The 22185-nt window shown below is 43.4% G+C and overlaps 1 protein-coding gene across 7 annotated transcripts in view; it reads left to right on the top strand.

Annotated features, from left to right (window-relative positions):
- The window catches only part of RBM33 (RNA binding motif protein 33), a 154951-nt gene that overhangs the window by 116956 nt on the left and 15810 nt on the right, over positions 1–22185 (top strand). For 4 of the 7 annotated variants that reach the window (XM_070077227.2, XM_008263875.5, XM_070077226.2 and 1 more), the window contains 2 exons: positions 855–1505; positions 19640–19849. In XM_070077227.2, coding sequence (XP_069933328.1) covers positions 855–1505; positions 19640–19849 — 861 coding nt within the window. The remainder of the gene's footprint in view (positions 1–854; positions 1506–19639; positions 19850–22185) is intronic. The other 3 variants (XM_008263877.5, XM_008263874.5, XM_008263876.5) reach the window with 2 other exon arrangements.

Below are 22185 nucleotides of genomic sequence, written 5' to 3'. Positions count from 1 at the left end.
CTGTCCTCATTGTTAACGTTCAGTCAGGATGGGGAGGATTTTAAATAGTGGAGTTACAGATAGAATAAACCTGTTACATTTTCTTATAAAAAAAGGGATCTGTGGATATGTATAGATGATTTTAAAAGAATAGTACAAAATTTCATAAATGCTTAACTTAGAAAAGTTTCTTCTTGATTTTTTTTTTTTAAATAAAAGTTACTGGACTCTTTCAAGATTTTTTAAAATAGACTTTCAGAATGGTTTGAAGCTGGAATATTAAAGGCATTCCTTATATACCATTAATATTCCAATACTGCAATTGGCAACATTTTGATTCTGAGGAGAGTGCATGAGTTCAAGGTCAGAGAGATTGACTTGTGCTGTTCATTATAACCAATTATTCTGTGACAAATGAGTTTGAGATCAGGCTGAAAATTCTGTACGAAAAATCAATAGTTCTAATCAGTGCCTTTCAGGTCATTTACACCCACCTTTTGTTGGTTTGTCAGGGAAGAGCCAGATAAAACCCGTGTGACAGCAGGGCCTCCCTGCTGTTGCCATTCCCATTTGAAGCATATTTTGATATCTTAAATGAATAGTTTAATTGGTTTCAAACTTGTAAATGAGTGGAAATTTATATTATTTCATTGCTAATGTTCTGATAAGAATTTCCAAATTAGCTGTAGCTGTGTAATTTTTTCCCCTCCCTTGATAATTATACTTACAGTCTTTAAAGCAGATTTTGAATGACTTCTTCCCATTGCTGAATTAAAGGGTTTTTGGAAAATGTATTTTCTTATTTTGTTGGAAAAGACTGGAATGATCACCCTACCTTGTACGGCAAAGTAAACTCCGTCTGTTTTCTCATTTAGTTTCCTGATGAAGATGAGGAAACCAGGTTATATCGCTTAAAGATAGAAGAGCAGAAACGCCTAAGAGAAGAAATCCTGAAACAGAAGGAGCTACGGCGGCAGCAGCAGGCTGGTGCCAGGAAGAAGGAGCTACTGGAGAGACTTGCACAGCAGCAGCAGCAACAGCAGCTCTATGTCCCCCAGCCCCCAGCAGAGCAAGAGGAGCAGACAGCTGCACCCTCACCCACCAATGGTAACCCACTGTTACCCTATCCAGGTGCACAGGGCAGACCGAATGTGAAAAACAGACTGCTTGTTAAAAGCCAAGATGTCACTGTTTCAAATGTTCAGCCCAAAACATCAAATTTTGTACCATCTGGTGCTAACATGCAGTATCAAGGACAGCAGGTGAAACCACTGAAACATTTGAGACAGGCCAGAACAGTACCTCAAAGTCAAACGCAGCCGTTGCACAAAGTACTCCAGATAAAGCCTGCAGATGTGGAGGAGCCCCCACCTGCCTCCCAGACTGCTCGCGTGGCGTCCATCCAGGGCCAGCCCCCGGATATGAAGCCTGGTGTCAAAAGGACTGTCATGCACCGGGCCAACAGCGGCAGTGGAGATGGGCCGCATGTCAGCTCCAAGGTCAGGGTGATTAAGTTGTCAGGCGGGGTAAGTCGATGAGATTTATGAGTACCTCTTTGAAAGTGTGTGTTTCACTTCGAATGTGCTAATTTCCAGAGAACGTTTTTTGATGAAAGAGAATTAAAATTACTTCTGTTAATGATCATGTAGACCAATCTCTATCTACTTGAAGTCAGCATAAGAATTGTCATTTAAATACTACTTGAAACTGGGTTGAAACTGGAACCCATTTTGTTTTTGGTTTCTTTTGAGTCTTTTTTTCCTTCTTCTTCTTCTTCTTTGGAGTCTTAAACCTGTGTTAGAATCCCAAAGTTAGACGTTTCCCAATTTTAGCTTCTTTTTAACAATAATATAACACATTGTGATAAATAAATTTGTGGTAACTAAAATTAAACAAACTTGAATCACCAAGTTTGTTTTAAAAATAAAATTTTCGTTTACACAAAGCTAATAATCTGTTGTGTATAGCATTAAATTCAGAGAGCAACTGGAGGGGGAATGGTGGGCCAGAGTATGTCGTCATATATACTTCTAAGCAGCTTTGGTCCAAAGGCCTGTCTTGTTTTTGAGGAAGTTTCTCTCATTTACAAAATGGGGGGAAACTGAATTCCGGTTGAAATCATGAGGATCTGATCTTAAGGTTTTCAAAAGTGTAGCATGCCTTTCTTTTAGCTTTGAACAGTGCCCATTTCAGATAATTTCCTGTAAGGCCACAGGAATTTTAGCTCTGCACTATAGTGAGGGGAAGTTCAGTGCTCTGAAGTAAAGTATCTGCAAATAGATGGCCCTCACAGAGTCTGTCTCATAGAGCAGTATCCGGTAGAATACGTGCTTTCTTGCATTTTCTTGCATAGTCTTAGTTCTAGTAAGTGATTCTGATCTGTTGCTTTAGTCACAATTCTATGACAAATGCTGTGGACTTTGCCAGTGTTGTACTCTATAACAATGATGTAATTTGTGTTACTAATTGAGTAAGGAAGGGCAAAAACTGTAAAAAATGTATGCTTTCCAAGTAGGCCAACTAACGATAATTACTTAAGAAAGCAGACACAAAACACTGTGCAGCAAAAGACGAAAAGAACCTCTGAGTCCTGGTGCATCTGAGAAACGGGTGGCACGTGGGAATGCAGAAGGCGCGCCGTGGTAGCAGCATAGCCTTTCCTGCAGAGGATTGAGAACAACTCACTTTGCTAGTTGGCTAGTTAAGTTGTAGTGCTTTTATTCCTAGGTTTGTAGACTAAAAATATGGTTTTAGAAAAATTTTTATAGGAGAATATAAATTAAAAGTTCCATAGAGAGACTATTCAGTAGGACCCATAATTTTGTTTATCTGAATCTTTGTTATATCTGTTCATTGTGGTTCAAAATGTAGACGAGCAGTGAGCTGTGTTACATCAATTAAGTTTACATGAACTTGTTATATTCAGGTGAGAGCCTGAGGACTCATCAATTTCTACATATCCATGAACTTTTTCTTTTGACCTTGTTTTTTTAAGCATACTATGTTAATCAGTGTCTTATTTTATTTTTATTCATTTGGGTGGCAGAGAGAGAGAGACAGGGAAAGTGTGCACACTCCATCTGCTGGTTCACTCTCAACCATCCGACTGGGATCAAAAGCCAGAGCTAGGAATTCAGTCTAGATCTCCCACCTGAGTGGCAGGAGCCTAGTTGCTTGAGCCATCACTGTTGCTTCTCAGAGTGTATAATAGCGTGAAGTTGGTGTCCGGAGCCAGAACTCTAACCCCCAGATACTCTGATGTGGGTCGGGGTGTCCTAACTGGTGGCTTAGCCACTAGGCCAGATGCCTGCCCCAGAGTCTCATCTGTTTGCTTGAGTTACAGACCTTTTACCCTAACAGCCATCTCCGCACAGTCTGCTGCAGTGGCGGGTTGGGGGGAAAGGGTCTGCCATCAAAGAGCAGCTTTTAAATGAACAAACATCTCCATTAAAAAAAAAAAACACTATTTGAATCGTTGCTATCATTTTTCTCAGTGGAAAAAATTATTTTTAATACTAGACCTTATTCAAAAACCAATACTAATTTTTAGTAAATAGGAAAAAGAATTTTCTATGAAAATAGCTATCTGCCAAACTAGTACTTTGAAATGGCTTAAAAAAAAAGAGAGAGAATCTGTCCCTTAAATTCTTAAACGTTAAGTTAAGTAGCCAATATGTCTCTATTTTAGGATTCATTCCAGCAGCTCTATAGGCAGAGCCTTCTGGCAACTTTTGACGTAACAGAGGATGAGACTCTGTCTCCCTGAACTAGAAAGAATAGTATTTCCATAATCCTCCTACCCCTGCTTTTCTTTTCTTTTCTTTTCTTTTTTTTTTTTTTTTTTTTTTGTGGATGGGAACTGTTTAAGACAACATAATTGTCAGTTGCAGATTGTGCTACATGCACTGACATCTATTTGATTTTTATTTTTGTCGCTGGCTGCTACCTTGGCATCTGTATCCAGGTCATTCTCTGCTTCCGTTGGCTGTGGTATTTTCATGTTCAAGGATACACTGTGCTTATGCAAAATCTTAAATTATTTTAAGTGCAGTATTGAACCTGCCACCCAGTCAAGGGCTGACAGGGAGTTTAGCATTGTGGGAGGATTAGCTTGAACATAGTACCTCTCAGAATATTGTGTGTACATTTTATTTCTGTATTATTTGTTTAGTAAAAAAGTGTTCCACTCTTGGTTAATACTCCTGTATAACAAGAGTCCTGGTTCCTGGAGAGTATTTGCTTTACCTTTTTCTAACCTAAACTTGTATAACTAAATCTGACATTTAATGAAGTTATCCCTGCATTTAGAAAAGTAGTCTCAGGCCGGCGCCGCGGCTCACTAGGCTAATCCTCCGCCTAGCGACGCTGGCACACCGGGTTCTAGTCCCGGTCGGGGCGCCGGATTCTGTCCCAGTTGTCCCTCTTCCAGGCCAGCCCTCTGCTGTGGCCAGGGAGTGCAGTGGAGGATGGCCCAGGTGCTTGGGCCCTGCACCCCATGGGAGACCGGGAAAAGCACCTGGCTCCTGGCTCCTGCCATCGGATCAGCGCGGTGCGCCGGCCGCGGCGGCCATTGGAGGGTGAACCAATGGCAAAGGAAGACCTTTCTCTCTGTCTCTCTCTCTCACTGTCCACTCTGCCTGTCAAAAAAAAAACAAAAACAAAAAACAAAAAACAAAAGTAGTCTCTCCATTCTAGTATCAATCTTCAAACAGGATGTGTGGCTATCACTAGGTGTAGAACCATTCAAGAACTTGTGCTATGGTGAGTGACCGCAGTTAAAGTATTAGGATACTTCAAAAAGTTCGTGGAAAATAGAATTAAAAGTAAAGTTTACTTTAGGGCAGAAAGTTTTTGAAACACATGCATAGTTGTTTTTTTTTTTTTTAATATAATAGGATTTTCCATGAACTCTTTGAAGATAGTTCATATGCATGAATTTCTGAAATTTTTTGCATGAAAATAATTTTATTGTAACTGTTTCCTACAAACTTTTTGACATTCCCTTGTGTATGCACAAGAGTGTTCACATATGTTTATGAAAGACCTCCCGTTATATTTTATTTTCTATATTTGATAAATTACAGAAGGAACAAATTAATGCTGCCTTATAGTGGTTTTAGATTCCAGCAAATATTATTTCTACAATTACATGTGTCTCTCTGAATATGACTTATAAAAGTAGTCCACTTAGAGTTGTATTTGATGGATTGGTTCTGTTTTTAGTACTTGGAAAACAGAAATACTTTTCCTTTGCTTGTTTCTCAGAATGCTATTTTAAGTATTTAATTTTGAGAAGTCAAAAGAGCCATTTTGTTAAGTCATAATTTTGAAATAACTAATCTGTAATCCAAAAAATGCACTAGGAGAGCAAATATAAAAATATAAAATATTTATTTAGGTTAGGCTTACAGTTGCCTTCAGCCATTCTTTGTGATTAAACACAGTCAAAAAGAATTAGAACAAATGTGTGCATTGGAGGTTGTTTAGTCAGTTCCCACCTTCCCATTTAGGGAGAATGGCAGTCTTCGCATTGTTTGCATCTTACTTTTCATTTCCTGTCTTCTTGGTTACTTGGCTTCAGATTCCTCATCAGGAAGAAGAAGATCAGCTCCTTCCAGGGTTACTGTAAAGATTAAATGTTGTAACTCATGTACAGTGAGTAGCGTGGTGCCCTGAGTACATGATAGTAGCTCAATAAATATTGCTACAATTTACTTTTAGCTTAAGGGGAAAAAAGTTTTATTTGGAGTAACTGTTTATAGTGTTATTTAAGAAAATGAAAGCAAATACTGAATTCAGCTGCTTTATTCTGATCAAAGTAATGAAAATTTTAAGAATTTGGCAGCCAATTAAGTAAACAGTCCTTTGTTCTGTTGGCCACACAGAGAAATGGGAGAAGCGCAGAATGTCCCAGCAGGAAAGCCAGCTGTCCGATTGTGATACTCTTGTATTTTATTTTTAAAAGGCTGTCAAAATGCTACTTACAGAAGGTCCCAATTTATTTTGTGTGATCTTGCTTTGGGGGATTGGACTGTATTTGTAGATTGCTTTCTCTCCTACCCTTGCCAGATTGTCTTTAGAGAAATGATATGTATGTACATACCTGGTCTCTTTAGTGGGACTGTGGAGGAGAGTGATTGATTCTGACATAATTTCGGTTTGAGAGACGCTGTAAGGCAATACAAGGAATTCCTCTGTACACTCTACCTCATGAGCCAGCTGTTGACATTGTGCCTCTTTTGCTTTATCCTTATCCTTTTTTTGTCCTTTGGAGTACACAAAAACTGATTTTTTCCCCCTAAACCATTTGAGAGTAGGTTAGAGACATGGTTTATGATGGTGGAAGATAGAATTGAAAGATGTTTATATTATCCAAAAATTTTTGAAATCCGTGTATATGAGGATTATCTTGGAATATAGTTTCTTAGAAAACCACAGTTGTGTATTATCCAAAATTGGAAAGTTTCCCATTGCTGCAGTAGTGTCGTGTGACTCAGCGCACACGGTCGGTCCCGGCCTTCACACCATTCTGCACTCCTCCTCATCTGGGACGCAGTCCAGGATCGTGTGTCTCAGTTATGCTCTCCTCTACTCTGGAACAGTTGCTGAGCCCTCCTCTGTGTTTTCTGCCCTTGCCGTTTTTAAGGAACAGAGACCAGTTATTTTGTAAAACATCCTTTGGTTTGGGTTTGTCCTACGCTCTTCCGGGTAGGTTCAGGTTGTGCTTTTTCGGCAGACTGCTACAGAAGGAAGATCGTGGCCGCCTCTCTGTCACTTGGGAGGCTTGTCCAGTACTGGCAGGATCAACCTCGATCACTTGGCTAGGGCTGTGTTTGCCAAGTCCCCATCATAGAGTTGCAGTTTAGCTCTCTGTAACTAGTCATTTCCGAGAAGCTGCTTTCAGACTAATAAATGTCCTGTTTCTTACCAAATTTTCGCTAATGGCAGGCACTGGTTTTGCTCATACCCACACTCCTGAGTTCATCAGTTATTATACTCCCACTCTGATAACTTTCTCCCTCAGTTACTAATTTCTTCAGTTACTCACATCAATATGGGCTTATGAATTCTTTATGCAATGGACCCTCTTTATAATTGTTTTGATGTTAGGATTGTGCAAGGTTGGACGGGGGAGGGCCCCTTCAGGCTGGCTTTGTGTTCTCGATGGTCTGCATCAGTTTGGAACGTGTCCTTATTTTCTGGTGCAAGAGCATGGTCCAGCTCACCTTGTCTCTTGTCTGCCTCAGTTCTGGAATCAGTCCTGTCTCGAGGAGTCTCCAGTTCTCAGGAGTGGAGGCTGGGTGCTGGGGTGCCCAGTCGTTGACCGTCGAGGCCTCAATGCAGGTCTGATCTTTGCTCAGTAAGATACAAAAGAAGAAGAACAAATCTTAGAAGCTGCTTGACTTGGTTGGATTTTGTTTTGTGTTGTGTTTCTTTAAGTAGGTCATTGCCAGGAATAAACAGTTACTGCTGCTTCCTGGAGTGGAGCTCAGTCTTTCCATCAATTCTCTGTTTTTAGAGTCTAGGGCCATTTCAAGTACATCATACATATTATGTTAAAAATCTCAGTGTCTTGTCAACATAGGAGGCGTTGGCACAGTGATTTTTTTTTTACCTGATTACTTACAGATTTTAAAAATTTTATTATTTATTTGAGAGACAGGCAGACAGAGCTCTCATCTGCTTGCCCACTCCCCAAATTCCCCCAGCCGCCAGAAGTGGGCCAGGCCGGAGAAGGGAGCCAAGGCCTCAGTAAAGGCAGCAGGGACCTGCTTCCTGAGCACTCACTGGCTGTCTGGTGCCAGATCCCCTCAGAGGCTCGGGGCTTTGCCTTCTTCCTCCAAAGGCCAGCTGATTGGGTTTTACAAGTTTTTTCCAAATCCAGTTAATCATGAAAGGTATTTTATGAAGAGAGACAGTGAGCAATTGAGTAACTATGATGTGCTGTCACCATGCTATGAAGGCACCTCAAAAAACTCCATAGAAAAAATAGAATTGAACAATAAGTTTATTTTGGGGCAAAACTTGTGTTTGAAATCCGTGCAGTTTTTTCTTACTAGGCATTTTCCATGAACTCTCTGAAGACTTCTTGTGCAAAGTTGAATGCATGTGTTGAGAGAATCTTGTCTTAAATGAAGCCCAGCAGTTACAAAGTCTGTCTGGCTTGATCTCTTCAACATCGTGGATTTGGTTTTAAATAAACCTGTGTAGACCCATTTCCAGAATTAGATAGATGGTGTTTTAGATTTGGTTCCGTGTTTTGCATGGTCGGCACTATGTCGGGAGAATGTATTGCACAGAATAAACGAAAACTGCAAATATGAAATGTCCACATTGCAGTGATTTCATTAGGGAATTGACCTAGGAAACCTGGAAGAGCCTGTTTATTTTTTTCCTGTCTTCTTTCCTTTAATTCGGCTGTCGCCTAAGAAAAAATAGAGGAGCCTTAAATGTATTTATATTTAGAAGCTTCATATAGCGTGCATATCATTTACTGTGCAGATTCTGAATGAGCTTTATAAAGATTACAGGGATAGGCCCCGCATTGTTGTAGCTAATAGAAACCTGTTCAGTGAGGTCTGTGGCTGTGAGATCAGCAACATTGCGGGTGACAGTGAAGTGCGGCCTTATCGGAAGGAGAATTCCTAAGAGGCTGCCCTGGGACACTGCACCACTGTCCTTCTGTGTGTCCTGACAATGTTATCTGTCCTCTCAGTGTGGAGTATCAAATGTCTGTCATGAGTACAGAAATTAATTTAATGTCACCTGAAGACATGCAATTAATCTTTTAGAGGTTTTCATAATACCTTTACAGAAAGAGTTGCCAGTTTGGCGGATTTGGATTTTGGGGTTTAGGAGAAGATAAGGAAAATTAATTTTTCATCAGGGTTAATACAAGCTAGCAGGGCCACAAAGGCTGAGAAAAATGGTTGGGGAATTTGTCAAGTATTGTCACTCTAGAATAATGCTGCTTAACGTCTGATAGGTATAATCAAGAGTTGAGATTTCTATAGAGGGGGATTAATCAATTTGCTCGCTAGTGAATGCAAGTCAGTGATATCACTTCTTCATAGGGTTTAAGAATGAAAATAAGATTTGATCTGTCAAATTGCAAGAAGCCCTGACAGTATCAATAGGCATTTTTATCTATACATTTAAACCATTTGTTATAAATAAATTTGTCCTGCTAATGTTGGTGGCTTCAAATTTCATTTTTTAAATAGTGATTAAGCTGATAAAAAGTATTCCCTAAGCTCATTTCATTTAAGTGATGAGATAAATATATATCTACATACATGTAGATATTTATTAAAATAAACATAAGTCTAAGAGGGCATTTTTACAGGATTCATTAAAAGATACCATTTGTGAAAAAACAACGCCCCTTCGGTCCAAGGTGGCTGAACTACTTTTTTCCTCATCTCTTGGAGGAAGTGGAAGCTATTTAAAAATTGTATTCAAACATAGTGCTGTGTGAAGAGTTCAAAAGTAAACTGTGCCACCCTGGATAAATTCCAGACTTTTATGGATAAAAAGTAATTTTCCATCCACACACAGCCACTTATTTGCTTACATTCCTAATTTGAATCAACAGTATTTTGAAATTTACATAGCTTAGTAGTACTAATAATTTCATGGAACTCTTTTAATGCTGTAGTGTGCATAGGTTTAAAAGATAGATGGGTGGATTTAATTTGGTGTGGTTCCTATTCAGATTCTGTCTATGTCTTTGCGTAAGTATGGATATAAAAATACGTTTCTGGCCACAACTTAGTTATGTATACGGTGCCCTCTTCCTAGAAGTAACTGAAGTAACTCCTTAAAAATTTCCTTATAACAGCCGGCGCCGCAGCTCACTAGGCTAATCCTCCGCCTTGCAGCGCCTGCACACCAGGTTCTAGTCTCACTTGGGGCGCCGGATTCTGTCCCGGTTGCCCCTTTTCCAGGCCAGCTCTCTGCTGTGGCCAGGGAGTGCAGTGGAGGATGGTAGTACTTGGGCCCCGCACCCCCTGGGAGACCAGGGGAAGCACCTGGCTCCTGCCATCGGATCAGCGTGGTGCGCCGGCTGCAGCGCGCCGGCCGTGGCGGCCATTGGAGGGCGAACCAACGGCAAAGGAAGACCTTTCTCTCTGTCTCTCTCTCTGTCCACTCTGCCTGTCCAAAAAAAAAAAAAAAATCCTTATAAAATAATGTTTTATTGTATTAGATTCAGAGAATATTCTCTCAACTGGAAAATTGTTTTTCAGTATTTCTTATGAAATGAAAACCCATTACTTACATTTAAAGTTTTGAGTACTTAGCATAGTCTTCAGAAGAAATCAAAAGTACTTTATAGTAGCCCTTGGTTTAAATTGAAGTGACTTAATTGAATCATGGTTAGCCTCTTTTGTTTCAATTCTTGCTGAATAAGTTACAATGTGTGTTAATGTAAGCTCCTCCCCTACGAGGCAGTGTAAACCACCTCTTTGGAACCCCAGAGGTATTCAGGCACTTAGTGTGTGACCAAAGGCTGGGTGTGTTTCATGTGCAGACTCAGGATAATACTAGTTGCAGAAAGAATACTACTCACTTTGTAGGAAATATTAAAGGAAAACAAATTTCTATACATACATAAAAAGCAGTACAGTTTTTGTCATATTGTCGACATTCAGCAAATAATTATTAATGAAACACATTGAATTATAGCACAACTCTCTCTCTATTTTTTATTTTTTATTTTTATTTTTGAAAGGCAGAGTTCCAGACAGAGAGAGGGAGAGACAGGGAGAAAGGTCTTTCATCTGCTAGTTTACTCCCCAAAGGGGTGCAATGGATGGAGCTTCTTCCACGTCTCCCATGCGGGTACAAAGGCCATCTTCTGCTTTCCCAGGTGCATTACTAGGGAGCTGGATTCAAAGTGGAGTGACCAGGACTCGAACCTTCACCCATATTAGATGACTGTGCTGCAGGCAGCAACTTTACCCTCTATGCTACAGCGCTGGTCCTTATAGCACCACTTTTTTTTTTTTTTTTTAAGATTAATTTTATTTATTTGAAAGACAGAGTTACATAGAGCGGTAGAGACAGAGAGATATAGGTCTTCCATCCGCTGGTTCACTCCCCAGATGGCTGCAACGGCCGGAGCTGCGCCGATCCGAAGCCAGGAGCCAAGAGCTTCTTCCAGGTCTCCCACATGGGTGCAGGGGCCCAAGGACTTGGGCCATCTTTTACTGCTTTCCCAGGCCACAGCAGAGAGCTGGATTGGAAGAGGAGCAGCTGGGACTAGAACCAGCACCCATATGGGATGCTGGCATTTCAGGCCAGGGCTTTAACTTGCTGTGCCACAGCGCTGGCCCTTAGCACAACTCTTGATGATTAAGATCTAGGAATGTCTTGGGTTACAAAGTTTTATTATAACTTAGATTTATATAAAAGTATAAAAACTTGTTTTGAATGTAAGTAGTTTTGAACTTTTCCAGGGGTTTCTCCAAACTTTTTAGTAAACAGTTTATAGGATCAGGTTTTCCTGAAAGTTAGGTAGTTGTCATCACAGTCCTGATTTGCAGTACCCCACTCTCTGTGTCTGTCTTTGACAACAAATACTCATACTTGGTATCTGCCTGCACTGTGCCCAACTTCACTCTCTTCCTGAGGATGCTTGGGAATCAGTGCCTCTAGGAAACAAATGGCATACCCTTAAGTAGTGATGTGTGCTGTGAGGACCACCAAGCAGCTCCACAGCAGAGTAACCTTGGCATTGGAGACTGTGTCAGCTGGGGCGTTCTTGAACGGACAGGCCAGGTGAGCAGATGGCAGGGAACTTCTCAAGCAGGAAGGATTTGGAAGTCAGAGCTGGTATTGGATGGGATTTAGCTGCCATGAAACGAGTGGGGGCACCGGAACAGTCCCGACCATGGTCACCGCCTCATCATGGACATTGCTTCCTGTGTTTTCAGGCTATTGCTTAAAATATCCTCCGTGAGGCATGGCACCATAGTGTCAGTGACCCTTTCTGGATATTACAGGTCTAATATTTCCCTCTGTATAAGGATATTTAATTCCTGAAAGAGGTGAGGAAAGTTGAGGCCCTTTGTGATACTTGAACTTTAAATAGAGATCAAACTTACTTAGAAGCAAACTTTCCTTGAAAGGAAGATAAAAGTAACTTTATTTTTCAGGGTTCTTGTCCTATATGATTGTCAGACATAAACTTTCCCCAGTCTCGCATCCAAAATAACAAGGATGAGAATTATTCTTGTTTGGTGTTTTATTGATGATTTTAGGTTCTGATTCCCTAGTTTACAGATCATCAGATCGCTACAGTATTATGTATTATTGTCCAAATACATAGACACATTGTATATTTTATATATCTTTATATGTTATATATCTTTATAAATTATATATCTTTAATATATTTATATGTTATATACTATATGTATTATATATCTTCTGTCAGCTGGTTCACTCCCAAGTTGCTGCTGATCCGAAGCCAGGAGCCAGGAGCTTCCTCCAGGTCTCCCACGTGGGTGCAGGCATCCAAGGACTTGGGCCATCTTCTGCTTTCCCAGGCCATAGCAGAGAGCTGGATTGGAAGAGGAGCAGCCGGGACTGAAACCAGCACCCATATAGGATGCCGACACTGCAGGCAGAGGCTTTACCCGCTATGCCGCAGCGCCACTCCCTAATTATCTTGTTTTTAGTTTTGGATTGCTGAAAGAAAAAGTAACCGGAATAGCTTGTCTATCATGTTATCATGGGCATTTTCCCCGTTAGGGCAGAGTACTTTCTCAAGTTTTTCTGCAATGTAACATCCTATTTTCTTTTTTGTCTTTTTGAAATTTGTTTTTTATATTATTTGAATTTTTTATAATGTTTGAGAGGCAGAGAGTAAAGATAGACAAGGAGAAAAAGCTTCCATCTGCTTGTTCACTCCTTAAATGGCCGGAACAGCCAGGACTGGACCAGGCAGATGTCAGGAGCCCCGATGTCTATCTTGTTCTTCCATGTGGGTGGCTTGAGCCATCACTGCTGTCTCCTAAGGTATACATTAAAAGAAAGCTGGGTCAGAAGCTGAGGAGCTGGGACTTTTAATTGTGGTAGTGACATTTAGTACATACACATGTACTGATTGGCAGGGGTTATATAATATTTTTAAGCACAATCAAGACTACTCAGTTTTGGGGCCAGCACTGTGGTGTAGCAGGTAAAGCCGCCCCTGCAGTGCTGGCATCCCACATGGACGCCAGTTTGAGTCCTGGCTGCTCTGCTTCTGATCCAGCTCTTTGCTATGGCCTGGAACAGCAATAGCAGATGGCCCAAGTCGTTGGGCCACCCCCGCACCTGCATGGGAGACCCGAAAGAAGCTCAGGGCTCCTGACTTCGGATTGGTGCAGATCCAGCCATTGTGGCCAACTAGGGTGTGAACCAGTGGATGAAAGACCTCTCTCTTCTGCCTCTCCTTCTCTCTCTGTGTAACTCTGACTTCAAATAAATAAATCTTAAAAAGAAAAAAAAACTACTCAGTTTTAAAAATATAGTACACAAGGCATTTTAACATGGTGAACCAGAGCAAACTTACTAGGGTTTATACCTGTGGTTTTCTAGAGCACTTAAAATCTGGCATATACTGTAGTTATCATTAGATCCTAGTTAGTTAAGCTGACCCAAGGGCTTATTTAGATTATTTACGTCTATACAATAGAAAGTTTTCTTGGAGGGTTGGTGTTGTGCCGTAGCAGGTAAGGCTACTGCTTCACCAGATCCCATATGGGTGGCCAGTTCAAGTCCTAGCTACTCGACTTCTAATCCAGCTCCCTGCTAATGCACCTGGGAAAGCAGCAGATGATGATCCAGGTACCTGGGCCCTTGCACTCACATGGGAGACTCAGAGGAAGCTCTTGGCTTCAGATTCGCCCAGCTCTGGCTGTTGTGGCCATTTGGAGAGTGAACTGGCAGATGGAAGATGTCTCTCTCTCTCTCTGTAACTCTTTCAAATAAGCAAATCTTAAAAAAAAAAAAAAATACTGATTTTCTTGGAGCCAGTTTTGTGATGTAGCAGGTAAAGCTTCTGCCTGTGATGCCGGCATCCCATTGGGCAATGGTTTGAGATGCAGCTGTTCTACTTCTAATTCAGCTCCCTGCCAAAGTGCCTGGGAAAGCAGCAGCAGATGGCCCAAATTCTTGGGCCCCTGCACCCATGTTGGGAGACCTGGAAGAAGCTCTGGTAACCTGGCTTTGGCCTGCCCCTGCCCTGGCCTTTTGGGAGTGAACCAGCTGATGGAAGATCGATCTCCGTCTCTGTTTCTCTCTTTCTTTCTCTGTAGCTCTTTCAAATACATAAATGAATAAATAGATCTTTTTAAAAAATATTTTCTTAGCAAAATTCCCGTAGTTCATTTGATTGTCCGCATTACTGAGAGACGTGAAGATTCACAGTCCACTGACTGTTGTGTGTCGGTACAATGGAGGATTCGGTGGCCTGATGTTGCTCCCCACTCACGTCGTCTGTAAAGGGAAGATGCTCATGACGACAGTGCAGCGTTTCTTCACACATGGATAGTGGATTTCTGAGTCTTGAACTAAGCTTGCACTGCCAGAAGCCATCATTGCAACAAGATTTTAAAGACATTGATAAATGATAGGTCACTGACTTAAAATATATGGTAAATGAGGGTACCCGAAAAAGTTCATGGAAGTGCATTATTTTTTAAAAAACTATGCATGGCTGTCAAAGTTTCTTATATCGAAATTTATCGTATAGTTGTTTCTCCATGAACTTTTTTTATTTTTTAAGAGTTATTTATTTGAAAGGCAGAGTTACAGAGAGGCAGAGACAGAGACAAAGATCTTCCATCTGCCAGTTCACTCCCCAAATGGGCAACGACCTGAGCTGTGCTAACCCGAAGCTAAAGAGCTTCATCCGGGTCTTCTGTGAGGGTGCAGGGACCCAAGGTCTTGGACCATCTTCTGCTGCTTTCCCAGGCTACAGCTGAGAGCTGGATCAGAAGTGCAGCAGCTGGGATTCGAATCGGCACCCATATGAGATATTCTGCAAGAGGTGGCTTTACTGATCTTGCCATAGCACCGGCCCCTCTCCATGAACTTTTTATTTATTTATTTTATTTTATTTTTATTTATTTATTTATTTATTTTTTGAAAGGCAGAGTGGACAGAGAGAGAGAGAGAGAGACAGAGAGAAAGGTCTTCCTTTGCCATTGGTTCACCCTCCAATGGCCGCTGCGGCCGGCGCACTGGGGCCGGCGCACCGCGCTGATCCGAAGGCAGGAGCCAGGTGCTTCTCCTGGTCTCCCATGGGGTGCAGGGCCCAAGCACTTGGGCCATCCTCCACTGCACTCCCTGGCCACAGCAGAGAGCTGGCCTGGAAGAGGGGCAACCAGGACAGAATCCGGCGCCCCGACCGGGACTAGAACCTGGTGTGCCGGCGCCGCTAGGCGGAGAATTAGCCTAGTGAGCCGCGGCGCCGGCCCTCCATGAACTTTTGAAGTATTCTTATATGTCATCAAATTTTAAAGCTTGGTAGCATAAAAAGTTTCAAGTATATACAAAAATAGAAAGAGCAAAACTTTTTACTTACTTATTTTAAATGTTTATTTTCTTCAACTTGAAAGGCAGAGTTGGGGAGTGAGGAGAGAGACAGACAGACATTGATCTTTTTATTTGCTGGTTCACTTCCCAGATGCCTACAGCAGACAGAGCAAAGGCAGGAGCCCAGAACTCCATCTGGGTCTGCCATATGGGTGGCAGGGGCCCGAGCACTTGGGCCGTCATCTGCTGCCTCCCAGGATGCGTTAGCAAGAAGCTGGATCCGGAGCGAAGGTGCTGGAGCTGGAACTGGCACTCCAGTATGGGATGTGGATGTCTCCAACGGTGGCCCAGCCTGCTGTGCCACACTGCCTGTCTGCCTGCCCTAGAACAGAGCAGTTAGTAAAGACGTGGGCAAACTGTGCACTTGGAATACTCCCATCCGTACCTGAGTGGGTTGCCTGCTCACGCCTCGTGGAGAAGTTTCAAAAAGCACACATCAGCATCCTGACAGTTACACGAATCCAGTCCTGCGACTGGTCTACCTTTTTCTAGTGCTTCCGTTTTCCGGTGGGGAACATCACTTTGTCAGACAGAAATGACCACCAGTAAAAACAGCACTTCCAAGCAACTCTACTGATGGTCTTCAGTAGCCCTGACTTTGACAAAAGCAGAAGACTGTGGGGCCGGTGCCGTGGTATAGTGGGTAAAGCTGCCACTTGCCATGCTGGTATCCCATATGGGGGCCAGTTCAAGTCCCAGCTGCTCCACTTCGAATCCAGCTCTCTGCTATGGCCTGGGAAAGCAGTGGATGATGGCCCAAGTCCTTGGGCCCTTGTACCCACATGGAAGACCCAGAAGAAACTCCTGGCTCCAGACTTCGGATTGGTACCACTCCAGCCATTGCAGCTATCTAGGGAGTGAACCAGTGGATGGAAGACTCTCTCTGTCTCTCTCTCTCTCCCCCCTACCCCCTATTCCTCTCCCTCTCCTTCTCTTTCTCTAACTCTGACTTTCAAATAAGTAAATAAATTTTTCAAAAAGTAGATTACTAAGTGGCCCTTCACTCTGCTTGTGTGATTAGTTTATTTTGGGGTATTAACCCAGTTTCTCGTTTCTGGGTTGAATATTAACTTGATCATGAGATGTGATCCTTTTCCTGTGTTACTCGCTCAGGTTTGATAATATCTTGTAAAGTTTTTTTTCAATATTTGCTAATGAAGAATATTCTTTTGTGGCTGTCCTTTCTTTTGATGTTTTTACCTTTTGTGTCAGGCTAGTACCAGGCTCAATGAGAAGGTGCTGCTTTCTCTGGGAAGAAATTGTGTGAGCTTGTTAGTCTTTTTTCCTTCAGTATTTGATAGGATTTGCTGGTGAAGGTGTCTGGACTTAATTTTTCTCTGTGAACGGTTTCTAGTTATCGGGTCATTGTCTTTAGTTCTTAGAGGTCTGGTTAAATTCTCTCCTTGCTTTGAGTCAGTTTTGATACCTGTGTCTTAGAGAATGTATCCCTTTGCTTGTTGTGTTGATGTAGAGTTGTTTGTAATGTCCTTTCAGTTTCTGTAGGGTCTGTTGTGATGCTCGGTCCATCTTTGTGGCTGATTATGGCTATTTGTCTTCTCCCCTTTTGTTCATGTTCAGTATAATTAAAGAATATCACTTTGATGAAACCCCCCCAAAAAAACCCAACTTTGAATTTCAGTGTTTTTCTCTAGTTTTCTATATACTGTATCACTGCTACGTGTTGTAATCTTTCTAATTTTCCCCAATTTTCTTTTTCTTTTTTTCTTTTTTCTTTTTTTTTTTTTTTTTTGACAGGCAGAGTTAGTGAGAGAAAGAGACAGAGAGAAAGGTCTTCCTTCCATTGGTTCACTCCCCAAATGGCTGCTATGGCTGGCGCTGCGCTGATTCAAAGCCAGGAGCCAGGTGCTTCTTCCTGGTCTCCCTTGCAGGTGCAGAGCCCAAGCACTTGGGCCATCCCCCACTGCACTCCCGGGCTGCAGCCAGAACCGGCGCCGCAGGTACCGTCGTACTGGAGTACCGGCGCCGCAGGCGGAGGATTAGCCTAGTGATCCGCGGCGCTGGCCCCCAGTTTTATTTTGATTTTGATTTTTTTAGTAGATAAAAACTCAAATTACTGATTTTTGGTCTTATTTTTTCCTTTTTGAGGTAACTGTTTTATCTGCACCCACTAAATTTTGATATATTGTTTCATTTTCATGTGGCTTAACTGTTGTCTGTGTAGTTTTGGATTCTTCTTTTTCTTGTTAAGCTTGTCTTCCCTGGGGGTCAGCCCTCTTGCTCTGCCTTGCTTAGTGGCCAGCTGGTGATTGTGAGAGACTGTGCTCAGGTCCCTGGACCCTGCACAGCCACCTGCGGCCAGTGATCTCTTTGTGGGCAGGTTGGAGCTCTAAGCTCCACAGCGTCCCAGGCACCATGTAGGGAGACCTTGCACAGGCCTTCTGTGGCCTTTTCGGTTCCAGTAGGTTTCTGACGAGTGTGCTGCTTGTTCCAATCAGGGCTGTGAGCAGAAGCACACGGATCCCTGGGCTTCCCCGAGGCATTCCTACCGACTTGGTCCTGTGACTGACAGTGCTGCTGTGGAGATTTGGACCCGTCTGGGTTTCCTGCCCAAACCTGTGCTTGCTTTAGCTGCCGTGTTTGCTGGCACAGCGCCGGGTTGGAAGGCTACAGACTGCACCGTTCTCAGATCTCAGGAATAAGAGCTGCTGCTTTTGTTTAACTTTGGTTGATTTCCATTGTCCTGAGATGGTTTTTTTGGGGGGAGGGGGACAGTTTTGTCCAGTTCTATACTGTATTTGAGGAGAGAAGGTTTGCTCACCTCTTTGTTACCATAGCCTGACGTCTTGCACTTCTGTGGCATTTGTTAGCTCAGCTTTCCTTGGGTGCCAGTTACTTTGATCGATCGTAGTAGACTTTACACCCATCTTCCTTTAGTCTCTGTTCCGTCCCTTTGGGTGGGGCTTGGTGTCCGTGAAATGGTCTCTACAAGCTAAGTTTGGGGAGGAAGAGAGGGACTTGGATATACAGACCTGAGCTAGGTGACTGACTTCACTTCGGAGATTCTGACGTAGCCGAGTGGCCGTTACAGGGAAGGTTAATTACCCAGTGTTGATTCCTGTTTATGTTGAGAGTAGGGCATCCTGTTAATAAAGTCTTAATCTAAGTTTTTAACTCGAAGCATCCGTTTCTATCAAGATCACAGAATTTAACAGGACAGGGTCTCATGTTCTTGGTGTTCGCTCATTCCTTCCTCATCTCCAGCTCCTCTGCTGGAAAGGTACCGTGCGTAAGACTGAAAGCAGCAGTCAGGTGCCGTCCAGTGATGTCTTTTACGCTGTCTAGTGGTCCAGGCAGCATGGAGAGCACAACCTGAAAGTATAGCTGTTTCTTAGTTGTTCATCAGCTTTAAGGTCGAGAAGTGAGGGAACATTAACACAGGGGGTTAGCTCTCTGATCCTTCTGGACTTCAGAGAGTGAATGTGCTTCTTTGAGAGCCGCTTGCTGTGTGCTTGGTCACTCTCCCCAGGAGGCAGGGAAGTGAGCCCTGTGCTGGAGAAAGTGGATCGTATCACGTTCTCACCGTAACCAGTGAGGTCAGGCTGATAATTCAGTTAGGTTGAAAGTTATAAGTGTACTCTGGCAATTAAATAACACTTGTTATAATCACAGATTTCTTAAATGGATACAGACATTAACAGAGATCTTACTGTTTTAAAGTTCAAAAACAGGGGCCAGAGTTGTGGCATAACAGGTAAAGCTGCTGTCTGTGATGGAGCCATTTGGGGAGTGAACCAGTGAATGGAAGATCCTCTCTCTCCTTCTCTGTCTGTCCCTCCTCTGACTCTGTAACTCTGACTTTCATAATAAATAAATAAATGAACCTCTAAAACATGGAGACGTAAACTTGACAAATACTGTTAAAGCCTAGCCATTATCCAGTTAGAAATTTCCGTACTGGCTGTCCGCGAGATGGCACATCCCGTTTCCCACGTGTCTGGAATGACTTTGCCTCTCGGTTGACACTGGCTGGGGTGGGCTCCCTGGTGCAGCAGGGAGCTGTCAGCGGTGGGGCGAGCAGACACTGAATGGTATGCCGTGTTGTTGCTTTCAGCAGGGAGGAGAAAGTGACGGCTTTTTCCACGCAGAGGGTCAGCCCCAGCGGCTGCCGCAGCCTGCGGAAGTGCGCCAGCAGCCTGCCCGCAAGGTGACACTGACCAAGGGGGCCCTTCAGCAGCCCCAGCACCCACCAGTGGGGCCCCACATGCACTCAGCCGTGCCTCCAGGGATCAAAAGCATCCAAGGAATTCACCCAGCAAAGAAGGTATTGCCTGCTCTCCCAGCCTGTACGATTAGAAGCTCTCTCCTGGGTGCCTGCCTTTCTCAGGGGCACTCAATAAACAAGTCTCCACATTCCTTTGTTGAGCCTTGAAAACACAGTGACGTTTTCCCCCCAGGGACAGGACAGGGCCAGTAACCCCCCACAGCTGTGCTGCAGTCTGCACCCAGCTCGCAGGTGCCTGCCTGTGCGTGTGCACCCACGCAGGCAGCCCCAGCCCAAGCATACTTTTCTTCTGTGCTGATTTCCAGGGACCTCTCAAGTATAGAAGCAATTCCTGCTTCCAGGAGGGGAAACCAAGGGCCTTGGGGGTGAAGTTACTTGCCTGGGAATTGACAGTGGCCTGGTTCTGGCTCCTCAGTCCTTCCCTGTCCTGTGGGTCTGTCTGTCATGCAGGAAGCAAACCCTGGCACCCATCATGTCCCCTTTTCAGTGGGGTGGAGTGAGTGCCCATACACCTTCTGGAAGCTTCTAGGGACAGGCGTTGTTTCCATCTCCTCAGGAGATAGGAGGGTGGCTGGCTTTGGAGGCACATGGCCCTGACCACGTGTCAGGGGCGGGGAGAAAGGCAGGGGAGAGGGAGCGGTAGCACCTGCTGGGGCCTCTTCCTGACAGACTAGCAGCCTCCAGTCCTCCCTGGCTCTTATCTCGCCTCTAAGTGTTAACAGGAAGACCATTCTGGGTCTCTGTGGAGGATTTAAATTACAGTCGGCCTACCCTATCCATGGGTTTCACATCCGTGGGTCCAACCACTACAGTTCAGAGATGTTCCTTACAAAAATCTGTCCTGAACATATGCAAACAATACAGCAGAACAAGTATTTATGCAGCATTCACATTGTAGGAGGCATTGAGAGGAGGTAAAGTATGTGGGAGGATGTGCACAGATTATATGCAAATACTACCCCATTTTCTATAAGGGACTTGAGCATCCTTCAGTTTGGGTCTCAGGAGCATTCTAGAACCAATCCCCCTGGAGACTGAGGGACAGCTATACTCTCTGTTTAGTATTATCAACACTTTATCATGTAAGAACAAACAAAAGTATGCCATTTTTTAGCAGACTAGATCAGGTAATAGTCCCATTAATAAAATAGTAATCCCATTCTTTTAAAAGACAAGATTTATTTTATTTATTTGAAAGGTGGATTGACAGAAAAAAGATCTTCCAGCCTCTGGTTCACTCTGCAAATGACTACATTGACTAGGACTGGATCAGACTGAAACCCCAACCTGGAAGTCCATCCAGGTCTCCCACGTGGGTGGCAGGGGCCCAAGAATTTAGGCTATCTTCTCCTGCCTTCGCAGGCACATTAGCAGGGAGCTGGATTGGAAGCAGAGCACTGGGACTTGAACAGGCGCTCTGCTGTAGGATACTGGCTGGTGTTGTAAGTGGTATCACACCACAGGTCCCAGTAATAGAATCGTTAAAGATTGTTCCAATCTAAATTCTCTCCTTCAGGTGGTATCCTTGGATATAAGTGAGAAAGACCTTAGAAAAATAACACTCTGTTCTGGTTGCCAGCTAAGTTTTTCTCTGCCTTTTTCTGTGATGATGGACAGGCCATATTTGTCCGTCTTTATCAGTTATGAGGCAGAGTTAGGGTAGAACGTCTGGAAACCTCATGCTGTTCAGTTCCACTTTGCCTTCACGTTTCTGCCTTTCATTGTTACTAGCTGGAAAAGTTAGGAGCAGGTTCTCTAATTTCCTTATTAGGAGAGAATCCCAGAAGTATCAGCTGTCTCTTTTTCTAAAACAGACTCTCGATGATGTGTCTACGCACTCTGAGCTGGTGCGGTCAGCACTGGGGGCTGGAGAACACCGAGTTGTTGCGGAGGTGTTTGTTTAACGTCTCTGCCGGTGTGTGTAACATGCACCCGGGGACAAGACCCTTGTCAGAGGCCCTCGTTGCATGGTCCGCATTTGGGGTTTAGGAGGTGGCAGATACAGATAGCTTACAAGATAAGGTTTGGGTACGTCATGTTGTGACTTGCTGTGACTGCATGGTGGCTCTTGCACTGTGGACAGCGGGTTCCCCCGAGACTAGCCTTTAAGATGGTAGGAGAGATTTAGACTCTGGGCACGGTGAGGAGTGGATCCGAGTCCTGAACTGTGTTACACTCCCGTATGTTCTTCATCTACAGGACGATGGTAGCGCTCCGAGAACTTTGTCCTTTCCTTTCTGTTCCTCCACCTAGACTTGCTGGGTGTTGTAGCTCACGTAGATATTAAGCCATTCTCTCACCATGGGTAGCAAATCACAGAACTTCCTGTAGCCCAGGGTGTATTTCAGTGTGTCCTAAGGGATTGGCCCATCTTT

The sequence above is a fragment of the Oryctolagus cuniculus genome, chromosome 7, assembly GCF_051225735.1.
Source record: "Oryctolagus cuniculus isolate XC-2025 breed Fujian yellow rabbit chromosome 7, ASM5122573v1, whole genome shotgun sequence".
NCBI lineage: Eukaryota > Metazoa > Chordata > Mammalia > Lagomorpha > Leporidae > Oryctolagus > Oryctolagus cuniculus.
Note: the sequence above shows the minus strand (reverse complement) of the source record. Positions and strands in the feature narration are given on the sequence as shown.